The 15562-nt window shown below is 51.0% G+C and overlaps 4 protein-coding genes across 4 annotated transcripts; 1 reads left to right on the top strand and 3 right to left on the bottom strand.

Moving 5' to 3' along the window:
* Positions 1-197: 197 nt before the first annotated feature.
* On the bottom strand, positions 198-1481 carry PpBr36_08292 (uncharacterized protein; the record flags this gene model as incomplete). The annotated part of the gene is made up of 1 exon (XM_029895423.1): positions 198-1481. One exon carries the CDS (start codon positions 1479-1481, stop codon positions 198-200), a length of 1284 nt encoding a protein of 427 aa, XP_029747457.1.
* Positions 1482-2334: 853 nt separating this feature from the next.
* PpBr36_08291 (uncharacterized protein) lies at positions 2335-4672 on the top strand (the record flags this gene model as incomplete). Its single annotated transcript, XM_029895422.1, has 4 exons — positions 2335-2886; positions 3015-3693; positions 3761-4305; positions 4466-4672. The coding sequence occupies 4 exons, from the start codon at positions 2335-2337 to the stop codon at positions 4670-4672; spliced, it is 1983 nt and encodes a 660-aa protein (XP_029747458.1).
* Positions 4673-5882: 1210 nt separating this feature from the next.
* PpBr36_08290 (uncharacterized protein) lies at positions 5883-7667 on the bottom strand (the record flags this gene model as incomplete). The annotated part of the gene is made up of 3 exons (XM_029895421.1): positions 5883-6269; positions 6376-7330; positions 7579-7667. The coding sequence occupies 3 exons, from the start codon at positions 7665-7667 to the stop codon at positions 5883-5885; spliced, it is 1431 nt and encodes a 476-aa protein (XP_029747459.1).
* A 5968-nt stretch (positions 7668-13635) lies between these two features.
* Positions 13636-14364, bottom strand: PpBr36_08289 (uncharacterized protein; the record flags this gene model as incomplete). Its single annotated transcript, XM_029895420.1, has 2 exons — positions 13636-13992; positions 14119-14364. Coding segments are annotated over 2 exons (603 nt in total), but the record flags the coding sequence as incomplete, so codon positions are not given.
* Positions 14365-15562: the final 1198 nt, after the last annotated feature.

Raw genomic sequence — 15562 nt, 5'->3', positions numbered from 1 at the left:
GCGGACAAAGTGGCGTACTTTTTTTTTCTATTTTCCATATACATGCTCGTGGGCTTCAAAGGTTGCATACTTGATAATTTGTACATGTTAGAAGTTGTGAATCCAGAGACTTTTTGTTCGTTCACGTACAATATGGTCGTCAGTTAATTGTCACAAGGTGTTCAAATCATGTCGGTTCTATGTTGATCTAGTAGCGGTCATCCCCTACGCGGGGCCGATATGGAGGACGATGTAAAGGTGCGCGTTGTTATCGCTGCCCTCGCCCTCTCCTTTTCCAACTTTGCCAGTCCCACCCGATCAGTTACAGGAGTGGCGGACATGATACCGTCAAATTCGTCATCGTCTGAACCATTGTCAGAATCTGGTTCTACTTCCAGATCGGGCTTGAACTGGTTGCTATTACTTGTCGTTGGCTGCGGGCGAGGGATGGAGGCTGGAGTGGGCTTGCTGTCTTCGACGTCGGCGCCCGTCTTCGTCGCTGTGGATGATTCAGCAAATGGCCTCGACGCTAACACTTTTCTGCGGATTTCCTCCATGGCCGCGTCGTCATCTGAATCATCGGATATGTCGAAAGGATCTTTTGACTGCCGTTGATCGTCTTGGTCATCGACTGCCTCTGCCTGTTTCCCAGGAGGTTTCTTGCCGAGATATATCCCATCCACGCTCCCATCACTTCCTTCTCCATCCTCCCCGGACCCCTCTCCATCCTCTTCCTCGTCGTCATCGGATTCCATGATCGGCCGCCGGTTCATATTGCCACCTTTCCACAAATCCTTCCCGTCAGACTCCCGACTCTCGGCATACTCCCTCTCCAACCTGTCCATCCACTCCTCCTCTGCCTTTTTGACCTCGTCCGCGTCGGCGCAGGCCGCATACCTCTTGAGCAGCGCGGCGTTGATCTCGAGGAAGGCAGCACCATAAGAAAAGGGCTCGAGGATCTGAGCGGCCCACTCCAGCCGCCCGCAGATGGCAAATGCGGCGGCCAGGGCCTCGACGCAGTTGAGGCGCCAGGGCTTGCCGTAGTTGACCGTGTTGGCAGCGACCAGGTACGGCAGCAGGCGCTCGCAGCGGCCGCCGACGCGCGACCACTGCACCTCCTTGGTGCGGGCCCACGAGCACTCGACGACAGCGGCGCCATGCTGCTCCAGCGTCTCTCGGTCAGCGGGCGACACGACCGTCTTGCCGTTGGGCGTGACGATGACGCCCTGGTGGCGCTGGCCGAGGGCCAACGGCCGCATCATGCCGAGCTTCATGAGCTTCTTGCCCGAGCACCGCCGCGGGTCGCAGTGGCCCAGGTCCCAGCACGCGGCCTTGAAAGCTGGGGGCGAGCGGTTGCTGCGGCTGTTGCTACTGTTGTCGTTGTCGCCATCGTCGCTGCCAGCGTCGTTGTCTTGGCGACGTGGGGGTGGCCTGCTACCTCTTGGCGGGCCGTGGTGAAGGCGCTTGCCTTTGCTGTTAAAGTCCTTCTTGTGGCGGACCATTTTTTATTTATTTTGAGGGTTTGTCCTCTGCGACTATGCGATTGCTGGAATGGGGAAAGAAGAGGGAAAAAAAAAAATAACAAATGGATGACGTTTGAAGATTGGCTCTTTTTGGTTTCCGAGTACAAAGAAAGCTTCTCGTCCCTCTTTGCCTAATGTGTGTGTAAAGGTGGGGCAATCAAGCAAAGTACCTACCTGTTTAGCACAGGTCTAGGTATATTGTTTACTGTACAACATGCACAAATTGCGGTGCCGCACATGTGTTTTTTGCTCTTGCCTACCAATTGTAAATAGTGCAAATGCCTTACTAACACTAACTGTGAGTTCCCCGCCAAGCAACCTCCACATTAACGGATGGTCACCCTGCCTTAGTCTGGTGGGATTAATTGGGTCCCCACCTTGACACGCTTCTATCGGATGGATGCTTCGCTTATTGCCAGCTATATGCTGAACCGCATCTACTGCCTGCCCGACATTTCGCATCGCAACTCTTGACATACACCTCGCACAGAACTGTGTCGTCAAGCACATTCCACACCTCCCCAACTGCTCAATGGAGTGCGCGGCCTGCCGGTAGCGACTTAGGGGACTTGCTCGTACAAATCTAGCTGCAGTGATTGACTTTGTGTTCAGCTTCTTGGAGTTCTCGGGCTCTTTCCAAAGCGCCTGCCCCGCCCCAGACATCGGAGGTTCACGGGCCGACGACAGCGACAACAAGATATTACAACCCAGACTCTGAGCGACACCGGCTGTGACCAGCTAGCTTCAGCTCAAAAAGAAAAAGAAAAACCCCGGCTATTCCCCTTGAGCCCACAACATCTGAGTGCCTCACGCCTAAAAACACGCTTTCACAATGGAGGCGGCATCCGCCCGATACGCCGCGCGGGACCGGTGGGGGGAGCCAGGCAGCACGAGCTCGGCCAACTCGCAGCTGCTCCGCTTCATCCAGGCCGCGTGCAGCCCGGAGAACTACGAACCGAACTTGGCCCTGAACCTCGAGATCTCGGACCTGATCAACTCCAAGAAGGGCACGGCTCCGCGCGAGGCGGCCATGGCCATCGTCGGCTACATCAATCACCGCAACGCCAACGTCGCCCTGCTGGCCCTGCACCTGCTCGATATCTGCGTCAAGAACTGCGGCTACCCCTTCCACCTGCAGATCAGCACCAAGGAGTTCCTCAACGAGCTGGTTCGCCGCTTCCCCGAGCGCCCGCCCATTCGCGCTTCGCGTGTGCAGACCAAGATCCTCGAGGCCATCGAGGAGTGGAGGAGCACCATCTGCGAGACGAGTAGGTACAAGGACGACCTGGGCTTCATCAGGGATATGCACAGGCTGCTGAGCTACAAGGGCTACACTTTCCCCGAGGTCAGGAGGGATGATGCTGCGGTGCTGAATCCCAGCGATGTAAGTGGGCATAACATTTCCGGCAGTGATGGTTTTTTTTTTTTCTTTTTGCCCTCCTTACTAGACTATGCACATACAAAGATGGTGCGTCTACTAACTCATACCTCTACGGTTCGTGATATTGGCAGAATCTGAAATCTGCCGAAGAAATGGAGGAAGAGGAGCGCGAGGCGCAATCGGCAAAACTACAGGAGCTTATCCGACGAGGAACCCCAGAGGACTTGCAGGAAGCCAACCGTCTGATGAAGGTCATGGCTGGCTATGACACGCGCACCAAGGTCGACTACCGCGCCAAGGCGGCTGAGGAGGTTGGCAAAATCCAAGCAAAGGCAAGGCTGCTGGAGGAAAGGCTGGAGGCGTTCAAGCCGGGGGATACGATGCAGGACGGTGACGTGTTTGAGGAGCTAGCCTCGGCACTCTCGAGTGCGCAGCCCAAGATCCAGAAAATGTGCGAGGAGGAATCGGATGACCACGAAGCCGTAGCCAAGCTTTTGGAAATCAACGATAGCATACATAGGACGGTTGAGAGATACAAGCTTCTCAAGAAGGGCGATGTCGAGGGCGCCAAGAAGCTGTCGAGCGGCGCGCCCCCCTCGGCATCTGCCGGAGCGTCGTCTTCGGCCAGGAATGAGTTGTCACTTATTGACTTTGATGGCGACTCTGGCACAAACGGTGCAGGATCTTCGCAGTCAGCCGCAGGCGCCTCTGGTGGTATCGAAAATGATCTCCTTGGCCTCTCCATTGGAGAAAGCGAAAGCTTGAGTGCCCAGAGCGGCGGGATTCAATTGGGTTTCGGGGCCAACACAAGTAAGCCAACTCTTCTTCTTCTTCTTTGGCTCAAAAGAAAGCTAGTAGTGCTAACAAGGTGTGGCAGACATTCCTGGTCCCGCTTTACTGTCGTCTATAACTGAAAACAGCAGCGCCAAAGGCCCCCTACAAACGACCATCGCTCCGCCGGCTCCATCCGTCTCGCCATTCTCGGGATTTACTTCGGCACCACCAACCTCATCCAAATCTTCAACGCCTCAACCCCCTAACTACCAGTCATCGCTGTTTGCACCGCCACCCAAGGCCACAACCGACCCGTTTGCCGCCCTGGCTTCTCCCTCGGCCTTTTCCTCGAAATCATCAACGCCAGCCCATGTCACCCAGGCCTTTCAGCCGCCGCCAGCACAAGCTGCCACTGCTACCGACGCCAACGACGACGACGAGTGGGCTTTCTCGTCTGCGTTGCCGCCGGAAGCCGCCCCGCAGCTGCCTCAGGAGCAGAAAGCCGTGCTCACTGATCAGGGTCTTAAGATTGAGCTCATTGCCAAGAGGCCTAGCCCGGGTGCAAACTCGGTCAGGTTACATTTTGCTTTTTCTAACAACACTGCACAACCATTGTCTGAGCTGCATTTCCAGTCTGCCGTTCCCAAGGTATGTTTTTTTATTATTATTATTATTATTATTATTATTATTATTATTATTATTATTATTAACGACAGATGTATTTCTGTCGTTGATTTTTGAGTGTGACTGTTGAAGCCTTTTGGCATTATGCTCGCTGTCCAACTTTCAACTGACTGATGATGAAAAGGGATACGAGTCACAATTACAACCGCAAACAGGCAGGGATCTGTCACCCAAGCAAAGCCGTGGTGTCACACAGGTCCTTGAAGTGTGGCACGCCGGTGACAGAAATAAAAAGGTCGAGGTTTTCAAGCTCAGGTGGCGTGTGGCTTACAAGGTCTCCGGGGAAGTCAAGAACGAGATGGGCGAGGTTTCGGAGATCAAGGTGGCATGACCTCGCCTCACGACAACCCCTTTATAGAGAGCAAATCTATTTTATCTCGAGCGGATGTGGTCAAGTGGATGTGGTCGAGTGGACTCGCGGAGCAGAAACCGAGTTCTCTAGGGAGCTAGGTGTTCAACTTTGAGTAAAACCAAAAGCAAACAGCTGTCAAGCCTGAAATGGCCACTTTACTGTATCGGTCTGTCGTGCCCTGACGAGTGACGCCCCCCAGTAGGATCGCTCATTAGTGATTCGCCGCAGCTCATCTCCTCCTCTGTCCTTCGACTCTATAGTCCATAAAAATCCATGTCCAGCAAGGCCGCTTTCTGCACAAAGTACACTTAGCCGTCAGACCAAGCACAGGGTGGGCCTACCTAACTATCACCATCTGTTCACTTGGGTACTGTCCTCATGCATGTCGCACTGATTCCTACTCAAGAAACTAAAATATAAATTGGCGAGCCGGGATCCACGCAGCATCTCAGCCGGCTTATGACGTCCTTTTTTTTTCGGTTTCCTGGTGTTCACTTGGATTGCCCCTTTCGCCTTTGTACTCGTGAAAACAACTTTCTCGTGCATCTATCTGTTAAGCCATGGACTAACGAATCCCAGAGATGGGGAGTCGTTCCATAGCCAGGTTTATAGATTCTCAAATCAGGCCGTATTTAAACAATCTTATTTATGTACGCTCTTGCGAAATTGTTACCGCCGGCTTTTTGCGGCAGTTCTTAACCCAAACTGTCCGCTGATCAAACTGAGCACCCCTTAATGGGTACTAGGTACGGTACCGCATGGTTGCTCAAAACAACTTATGCGGACAAGGCAGACAAGTGATTCATCTGATATTGGACATTGCGCACGAGAACCAGGTCGGAATGTTAACTCTAAAGAAGATGCAAATTGAGGATCTTTCAAACCGAGTTATTGTATGAGAATTGTGGATTTATCTGAACGCCTTTAAACAGCAAGCAAATAGAACAAACACAATTAGTAAACGGGGAAGGGATTGATCCATCTTCCATATCTCGCGGATGAAGACAACGAAAAGCAAGTGAAAAGATACAAAAGCAGCAAAAAAATAATGACGCTTGTGTGGTGTGTGCTCTATATGCCAGCCAGCCGGCACCACCAACGAGATATCTATGCCCGAAAAAAAAAAGGGAAAAAAAAAAAAGAAAAAAAGCATCCCGAACGAGACCCAGGAAATCCTCCCCCAGCATCATCAGCTTGACGCGGGCTTGGGCTTGGGCACATCCAGTATACCCTCGACGCTCCATTCTCCCTTCTGTGCCCTCTCCAGCACGGCGCGGCCCTTCTCGGTAAGTTGCGGCTTACCGCCCTTGTCCGTGACCTGCTCGAAGAAGACGGGCTTGAAAGGCTCACCAGTGCGCTCCCGCTCACGTGCCTTTTCGCGTTGCTTCTCCTCGAGCTCAATCTTGACGTTTGTAGCCTTGGAGTATTGCTTTGCGTTAATGGCCTCTGTTACCCCGCGCCACAGTTCCAGAGATTCGTTCTCGAGCTGCATCTCTTGGGGTGGCAATGACTTGGGCGCCACGCTAAGTGGTCCAATATCAATGATAGTTGTTTGCTTCTCAGGTGGGTGTGAAGCCTACATTGATTTGTTAGTCAACATGCTACGTGCCACATAATACCAATGGGGCGCTCAAAAGAGAGATGAAAACAGGTGAAAAAAAAAAAAAAAAAAAAAAACGTACTACTGGCTTCGGGCCCATGGTAAAGACGACCTTCTCCTTCCATGGGCCCTTTAACCTCACCAGGATATCCTCATCCGCCACGTCCTTGATGTTAACCTTGGTGTCGTTTTCTGGGTCATATTTAAAGATGATGCCCTCAACTTGGTTGGTCGACCGCGTCCAGCCTTCGTCATAGTAGCGGAGAATAGCCTTGAGCTTGGTTTTAGGGCACGTGATGAAGCACATGTCACCCACGGTAACGTTAAGACCGCCACGCAAAAAGCCACCAAGATGGGCGGCCGGGTGTGTGAGCTGGTACGTCTCGTTGTCGTGGCGCTCGAGCGTGACAAAGATACCAAGGTTGTGCTCGCCGGGCATTACCTTGATGCTCGTGCCAGTAAACTTGGCTGTGATCTGGTCAAAGCCGCGCGCATGAAGTCCCTTCTCCGGGCAGCTGATGTAGAAGGCGCTGACGGGGGGATGGTGAGACGTCTGCTCGGTGAGGTATGAAACTCTCACGGTGGGGTTCTGAGGGTTCGTGCCGGTCTGCGCCACCGACAGGTTTGAGGCCGCGCGGGAGTCGCCAGCAGCAACCCCGAGAGCTGCCGGGACATTCTTCTTCGACTTCAAGCTTGAGGCACCGCTGCCAGGCCTGCTGCCATCCGGGGTTCCATCTGTTATGGCTTTTGTGTTGATCCTGGGTGCATTGTCCTCGGCCTCCCAGTTACAGCGGAAGAACTCGCCAAGGCATGAGTTGTATGGCTTGCACGGACGGCCCTTGGCGTACTTCAAGTCCTTTGTAAACCAGAAACGCAGAACCTCTAGCATACGATCGACAGGATCGTCGGATGTACCAATAGCGATGAATGTATTCGGTGCATCGAGGTAGTTCCAGTACTCGAGATTGGGTGTGGGCTCAAGGAGTTGTGATGGAAGGGAGAAGCGAACAGCTGCGAGGTCCGGGACGCCGATGAACCTGCAATGGACAGATTGCTAATTGTTAGCATTCATCCAACATGCGTTGAAATATCATTTATAAAGCCATCCTTTGTCCTCGATCAGTCTTGAGTGCCATCATCTTCGCTGCTTGATGTGCCCGGTTCATCGGTTCTTCTTGGATGCGGGGTTATCTATGATTGCATGCCCTGCCGCGCGTTCGGGGCGTCCGACGGGTATAGAATGGAAATTCAATTTCAAAAAAGCCAACTGCGGTGTCCAACGTACTTTCTAAGGATGCCGACAAACGTCTTGAGCTTGGAGCCATCGCTCTGTGGCTCCTCTGGCGCCTCCGCCGCCGTCGGTTTCGGGGCCATCCCAGGTAACTCAAGAGACAGCTATGTTTGAGACAGGCGAGGGTGGAACGCGGTGCAGCTCCTAAGGCTGATGGGCTGGGAATGCAACTGTCGCCCGCTCGAATATTTGGCAGCCACGCAAGCAAAAATCAGGATCGTTTGGGATGGTAAAAGGGTTTAAGAAGGAGAGGACTCGATCAGATGATTTTCTCGGGGGTGATGAGAGAATATGACAGTTGGATGCCGACTTCAGACCGACTGGGATTTTGTCTGAATACCGCCTCGAATGAGCCAAGGTTCGACCAAGGTGGCGGGCCACTCTTCAAAAACGCCTGCCGATGAAGTTTGGGGGGGGGGGGGGGGGNNGATGGCTGCTGCGATAAGAAAGCACGGGTCCTTATCGCGTGCTGTCGTTGGCCCAGACGTTTTTCAATGCAGGTCGTTCGCCCAAGTTTTTGACTATTGCGACGGGATGGCGTAATCAATCCGAGTCTGGGCTGGACGCTACGGCGGGGTTTCCAGTTCAAGACAATAAAAGTAGGGTTGGTGTAGTGTACGCAACAATCAATCGAGATTATGTTGTATGTTGAGGCCCTGTTTGAAATTCAACGCCTTTGTAAGGTAACTAAGGTGGTGGTGGTTCAGGCGAGGAAGAGGTTTGTTTTGTTTTGTCGTTTCCCCCAGCACGGATTGAATCGCTCGCCCGCGGCAGCTCCGGAGCAAATGAACGAAGAGAAACAAACAGGCATTCTCGCAGCCAAAACATCTTCTATTTCTATCTGTCGCGACTCTTGCATTGCACACCTCCTGGCAAATCCGTCGGCATTGTTTTCTCGGTCCGGTTCTTCACATGCTGAGGGTACTAAGTATAATACTGTTACGGGCCTTTCATCAAGCTCTACGTACCGCTTTGTCTGTGATGATTGACTGTTCCCGTTGGCGGGTAGATTTTGCGGATGGCGGCGTGCTACACCAACTAACGGACCGCTCCCCGAGGTTACGTCTTTAGTCCCAAAAAGCGTCCCTTTGGCCAATCATCCGACCACGAGTGTCAGGGCCGGACCACGCACGATCTGGAACCCACATGAACAGCCAGCGCGGCATACTACTACTATAGAGTTTGTCCAGCATGAAACATCTCACTTGACCGAGACAGCTCAACAAACAATGCGTGTTTGTGCCTTTCCCCTCTCAAGCCCGCCCATAATTCCGATAGATAGGACACACACTTGTGACACCATGAATATATATGGTTGCCGCCACACCACAACGACTACTGCTAGAACTAGTTCCATTGCCTATCTTTATAGACTAGCCCGGTAACGTAGTCTGGTCCGTAGGTAGTCCTCTAGCTGTTGAGGACTTGTGCCATTGAACGGTGAAAGATGAGTTACGCCATTTGTCAACACACGCATGACCGTTTCATGCTAAAATTCGGTCACCCTCTCAACAACACATGGCTTATGTTCAGACATAAAAAAAAAAAAAAAAAAAAAAAAAAAAAAAAAAAAAAAAAAAAAAAAAAAAAAAAAAAAAAAGCTTGAGTCCTAGTCCAGGATGACCAACCGCAATGAAAAAGGGTTTCGTCCCTTTGGTTCCGCAGTTGCAGCTGTCACTATCGCATGTGGAAATATAATCTTAAATTCATCATAAATTTGTCATCCACTGAAAATTGCACCGGACATATATGTGTCCGGTCATGACAAAGTAGGAAGGTTTTGTCTATTGACTATGCACCTACCTAGTCTCCTGACACGTATTATTTAGCCTCCTCACCGGCGGTGTGTCGTTACGGAAAGGGGGGAAATGGGTCCCACCTCAGTCTGACACAACCTGAGTGATACCATATAATGGCAAGTCAGTAAATCCCAAGAGATATTGACGACCGACTCACAAAGACAAGATGTCGTTCTGGCATGCCAGTAGAGTGGATATGAGAGACTGAGGGGCAAAGGGAGAAAAATAAAATAAAATTGAAAACAAACCAAAAATAAATTGATCGGTCCGTTGACGGAACAAGAGAAATAAGATCAGCGTTGAACCGTTGCAGTATTGGTCCCAGATCACCCCGTAGAACCTGAAAATCATTGCTTGGCTTAGTATCTACGGCATTAGAGTCCAGCTCGTATTTTGTGTGCGTACAAAGTATTGAAAGCTATGGTAAAGGCAGAATCGAACAAGCCTCCTGCCTCCGACTTTTTTTTATGCGACTGTACTGTACCAGTACAGGAGCCGCAAAGGCGGGGACCTCGTGGGCGAAGCGTCCCGCAACTCCTCAAATTTTCCCCCGTAAGGTCTCTTGTTCTCTCTGGACACCCGGGGTGCCGGCGTAGCGTTTTTTTTTTTTTTTTTTTTTTTTTTAGATTACGTTTTTACCCCCTTCTCATTTTGCTCCGAGTGCAGTGTATTTTTATTGTGCCAGCGAATCGCTGCACAGCGGCGGCAACATGGACAATCCCTGCTGGCTTCGAAGACAAGGACGCACAAAAAGATACGAGTTAGATGGTGGCGAACCATACAGGTATGAAGGCTGTACACCAAAAGCGACGACAATTGTTCTATTCTTTTGGGTTTTTTCCCCGTCGGGTCGGCAAAGAGGAAAAATTGGTGTCGATCCATGGATAAACATAAAATAAAAAATACTAGAAAAACCACAGCCGAGTCTAAAATAACTTTCCGGGATTTAACCCAGGGAACAATTCTATGAGCGGGACCCTCTTTTCTTGATCTGTATTGTCTTGGCTCTCATATACGAATACTTCAAAAAGAACAGCTTCCGACAGTAATCCTAAAAGCCCATTACGATACTCGATATAAAACTTGGCGGTTGGATGAAGGAGGGGGGCGTGTGTGGGACGAAATGTTGGTTGCTAAGTTGAGGAAAGGATCATCGTGCTAAACCTCCCATGGGATACATAGTATGCCGGCGACACCCCCGGGCGGCTTGGGCAGGCGTTCATGACTCGGCTTGCGGGCCCGGGATGGGCAAGGCAGGCGGAGTAAATACAGCCAGTTGGCGACGACCCACCGGAACGATGACGGGCAATGTGCGGATACTGTCGTCACAGGAGGGAAGACAGTGTGGTGGGTGGTTGCCCCTTGTCATTGCTATCCCACAACCGGGGGGCTTATTTATCTTTCGTTGCCAGCATGAAGTGGGAGAGTGAATTAGCGCCAGGTAATAAGAGAGCAAAAAAAAAAAAAAAAAAAACAGAGAGAGAGAGAAGGGAACCCCCATCGAGATGCGACTGTGTCTCGTTTGTGTGTCGAACAGCGCGAAAAAGCACCAAGGTGTAGGTTTGAGGGACATGGTCTATTCAAGTGAAGAAGCTACATGGTACAGTAAATAATCCTAAGAGTTGAGGCGCAACCGACCGCGAACTACTCTAGTAGACTAACAACACATCCGGCGCAACCTACCGCGACGCGCCCCTCAATATCCATCAATTTCATCCCTTGGCAGCAATTACCGCGTACAGTAAGTAGGTGCCGCAAATTGTCGACATCGCATTGCTATTTGGTCTGTTCTTCTCCAGGCCGGAGCTGGCAGTCCTGTCCTCCCCTGGACCCGCGTGCGTGCGGCGCGCGCACATCCAACCCCCTGCCGTGCCCGTCACGTCAAACTTGGTCACCTGCTGCAGCTGCTGCACAGTCCTTCATCTGCCTATGATGCGTTGCCCAACAGCCCGACAGTGCCGACCAACTTTTTTTTTTTTTTGTCTCCTTTCGTTTCCCGCAACGAGAAGCCCACCCGCTCAAAACACCCCTGACCACAGATCTCGGGATTGGACAGACAGAAACGGTCGATTGTGGCATATCTGTCTATCCCTTGTGGGCATGGCCGCAAATCCCTTCTCATTTGTCCCTAGCGATCGTCACAGGTCCCCTACGAATTCGGGAATCCATCCGTCCAATAAAACTACATTTGGACTTTCTGATGAACCGCAGGGCGGCAGGCGAGGGGGGTGTGCGAACAACAGCATCGTACAGGTCAGATTCTCCTTGTATCGTAACGTTCACTCCCACAAAAAAAAAAAAAAAAAAAAAAAAAAAAAAAGCACAATGCATATTACCTACCTATGTATGTACAACACAATCGCACAGAATCAACGCACATGCAAAATCTGCAGATTTGTTCAATGTGATATTGCTTCCCCACAGGAAAATAAAATCAGCTTACCGAGTAATTACTGATATTATCAATATCATGGATTCCGTACCGTCCGTACACGCATTGACGGACAGCACGCCCGGACCACATGTCAAAGTTCACGTCTACAATTCTGGTAGGATTTCAGAGAAATCAGTTATCCATCATTATCTTGCTTTGACTACAGTTGTGCGCACAATTTCTGTCTATTTAAGGTTGTCAACAGTAGTGGTCCGTTGCTGATTTCGGTTGAACAACGTCTCCTCCAAAACTAGAACCGTGTCCGCGGCACCCTGGTCCAATAGTTCGGGGATGAGGACGATGTGATCCAGGGTCCATTTGGTTGGAACAGCTTCAATGGTTTCCCAAGACAACTAGCATCCTTCTCAAGCCATCACCGTCCTGTTTTTGCGCGTGTCAATGGTACTGACTACCACCACACCTACCCCCTTTTTGTTTATGCAAATCTGCGCACAGCCGTTTTTTTTTAGTTCTTTTGTTACTCTTTTTCTCACCCTGCCCGGGGACGCGAGGGTTGCATCCCTGTCGGTGACGTCGCAGAGTAATAATACTGCAGGACATATTATATCACTGCCCGCTTCGATCAAGCTTCCACCGGACCATTCAACCGGAGCGCCTCCTACTAACGGCATTTTTTGACCCCGAATTAAAAAAAAAATTTCGGACGCACGTGCCAAAAAGCACATGTAGCACCTGTAATGAAGAGTTGTAGAATGGCTCCCTTCCCGCCCGTACCTACATCGTACTAGAAGCAAATATCCAGTCGAATGCGACGCGGCGTCGCATAGTAACTGGGCCACAATCATCGCCAGGGGGCAACTTCTTTCATTATAGCAGACCAACACGGGGCGCGCTGCCTTGGTACTGAGCAAAAGCCAGTCGGTCCGGGCGGGGACCAGCGGAAGGAGGCTGAGCAGTTCGTATGGCAAACCAAAGATGTAGATATCTCGGTATGCAAGGTGTGTCGTTTCAGCACGTGCCTTTGACTATACTGAAGAGCCCGCCGGGGGCGCCAACTTTTTTTTTTCTTTTTTTTTTCTTTTTAACTTCGCCATGATACTGCCTGTCACTTGCGATGCTAGGGGTTGTCACGCGGGCGCCACTGCCAAAGATAGCATTTACCCTGCTTCCGTGCGCGAGGTGGAAAAAGGGGTCCTCCTCGTGTACGGCGCGTGGGAAATGAGTGAGGATTTGCCACGACAAAAGGCTTGCCGACATTCTCGTGTCAGTCGTATCGGTAAAGTTGGACCAGTACCTGGTTGCAATACTGCAACCGCGACGTCCAATGACTAAGGTGTAGTTATATTCCAAGAGTCTCAACGTGACAGATCGCTTCGGCCGATACAGTCGCTGTCTCTGACCAAATTAGGACACTTTTCCTCAATTGCCTTTGTATGCTCGGAACGTTAGATAAAGCCCGAGGCTAACCCAGTGAGAATCCAGGTATACTCAAGTCCCTCGAGCACTAGATACAGTATGAAAGACCTCCAGTGAATCAGACCAGGGGCCCAGGACGCGACTTGAAGCTCGTGGAGCCCAACATTCAGTGTTCCCCCGCCATACGCACAGTGACATCAAAGGGTCCCACAGGTCAGTGGTCTGTAATTTGACAAGATGAGGCGGGAAAAGGGGACCTTTGCTGTCTACCGCTCAGGTGAAAAAGGTCCGAGATTATACAGTACAGTCACCTGCTAGCAGCAAGAACTGTTTATCATTGGTAACCATGTTAGGCCCTCTGGCGGCGCCCGGAACAGCAACGGAAAGTACCGTCCCAGTCAACATACCCCAAATATTACAAGAATGTTTAGACTCTGTGATTTACCACAGTATATATATTATATCACAGAGCTGTCTGGGACCCGGGTTGCCTGGTATAATGCGCGTGCATGGAGGCGGGTAATTCTTTGTCTCGGTCACCCAAAGAGGAGTATGCGACAGACTACTAGTAGTAATGAACATTGTCTCAAGGTGCCTCGGAGGATCCGTTTGGCCGTCAGGCGTATTCTGCCTGACAGAATTCTTGGTGAGAGTGAGGAGGAGAGTCGAGGGGCGTGTGTTGAGGACGGAAAACCAACATGACAGGCCTCCGCACCCACATTTCGCCTCCCATCTCTTGACATTGTTGAATGTTGCATATTCGGTTACTTTCACCGACCACGAGTCGTCCGCTCGGCTCTTTGTAGATCAGATGATGGGTTCCCGAAGGTTTCACATTTACACCCCCTCCCCTTCTCCTCTCATCCGGCGCTGCGACCTGCCACGTTTGAACAGCCAAACCCTCCACTAGAAGGGAGAACTCAACTCAAGGTCTGGAGGCGGGATTATGCTGCATCTGGAAGTTTTGCGCGTTTGTTTCGTTCCCGCAATTGAGCGAACTGCCTTGGAATAGAACCGCTGACCCGAGGGCTTGCCGCCCTGCACAGACTGGGGTACTCGCGTTTGATCCTCAGTGAACCAGGTGACGGGTAGTCCGAATGTGTCGTACCTGAGAGAGGGAAATCCCCGCCCGACGAATCGGTCTATCTTGCGATCTTTACCACGCAGTAATCAAATGCCATTCCATGGATCGTATCCCGTCCATAGTTGCCGCTTCCTGACTTTTTGGAGTATGTGGAGTCGGCTCAACTGCACAAAGGGACTGATAGGTAATACAACCAAAAAGACAACCACGTTAAAAGTATCCAAGTCATTACTCTGACGTCATTATTACGTCCGAACTGCAAACGTATTTCTAAAATTTGAGCTGTCCCCACAGATGCTCCGCTAACTGACTTGACGAACGAACCCACGGAAAAAAAGGAGCGACAACCAATAGACTGCCGTTTTAATCATTCTGGTCTCCTCCGGGCCAACCACAAAGCAGCGCGGTTATGCTCCAACAGAGCCGCTCCGCTTCTGCTTTGCCTCGATGGCCTGTCACGCATCAAAATGCTACCTGGGATACTGACTCGTGGGCCGAGATGCCCTCTCTCTTGTCGATGAGATAGGGCCGCCTTTTCCCCAAACCAGGCCCCTCACCTTGATGTTATCATGAATTTCATTGGAAGAACCACTCGGTATCAATTTGCGGTCGAATATGAGTGAGCGGGAAAACACTAGTGACGGGCAGGGGAAAAAGAGAACATGAAAAAAAAACGCCCAGAGAGGGAGCGAGCGCGATCCGTAAACAATCAGCTATGGTTGTTGCGGACTGTACTGTATGTACACCGCAAACCTTCCCCTGCGCAATGACGGATCAGGGTCTCCCCCAAGATGACGAGGTGCTTGCTGGGTTGGGCTTTTCTGTAGCATTTCTGGGCGGAAACCAAAGGAGTAAAGAAAAATCAAATCGAATAACTACTCATGGTAGAAACATAATGAAGAAAAGTATACGACACGCGACCCTCCACCCGTCCGAGGATCATTGTTTTTATAGGAATCGGCCGAAAGACTTACTTTTTCTCTTTCTGGTGGACTAGATAGGGCCAATATATAAATCCCGAACAAGTGTTTATGTCTTCTCTTTGGCTACTGCAAAGTAATAGGCCTAGAAGCCTATGTCAAACGTTCTAGAATCCGATATTGGATATGCAGCTTGGGCGACGTTGATCTAGACACATGCGAACTGAGGCGGACCAACCAGTGATATCCTTTTGCGATTTTTTCCTTCTTACTCCCAGCCAGCCCCTTTTCCTTCCCGGTCAAGGCGCACCCTGCGCGACAACAGCGATCGGGATTTCACCCGTCGTCTGAGCATCCATCGAAG

The sequence above is a fragment of the Pyricularia pennisetigena genome, chromosome 5, assembly GCF_004337985.1.
Source record: "Pyricularia pennisetigena strain Br36 chromosome 5, whole genome shotgun sequence".
Classification (NCBI taxonomy): Eukaryota; Fungi; Ascomycota; class Sordariomycetes; order Magnaporthales; family Pyriculariaceae; genus Pyricularia; species Pyricularia pennisetigena.
The sequence above is the reverse complement of the archived record's forward strand: the minus strand, read 5'-3'. Positions and strand labels throughout refer to the sequence as shown.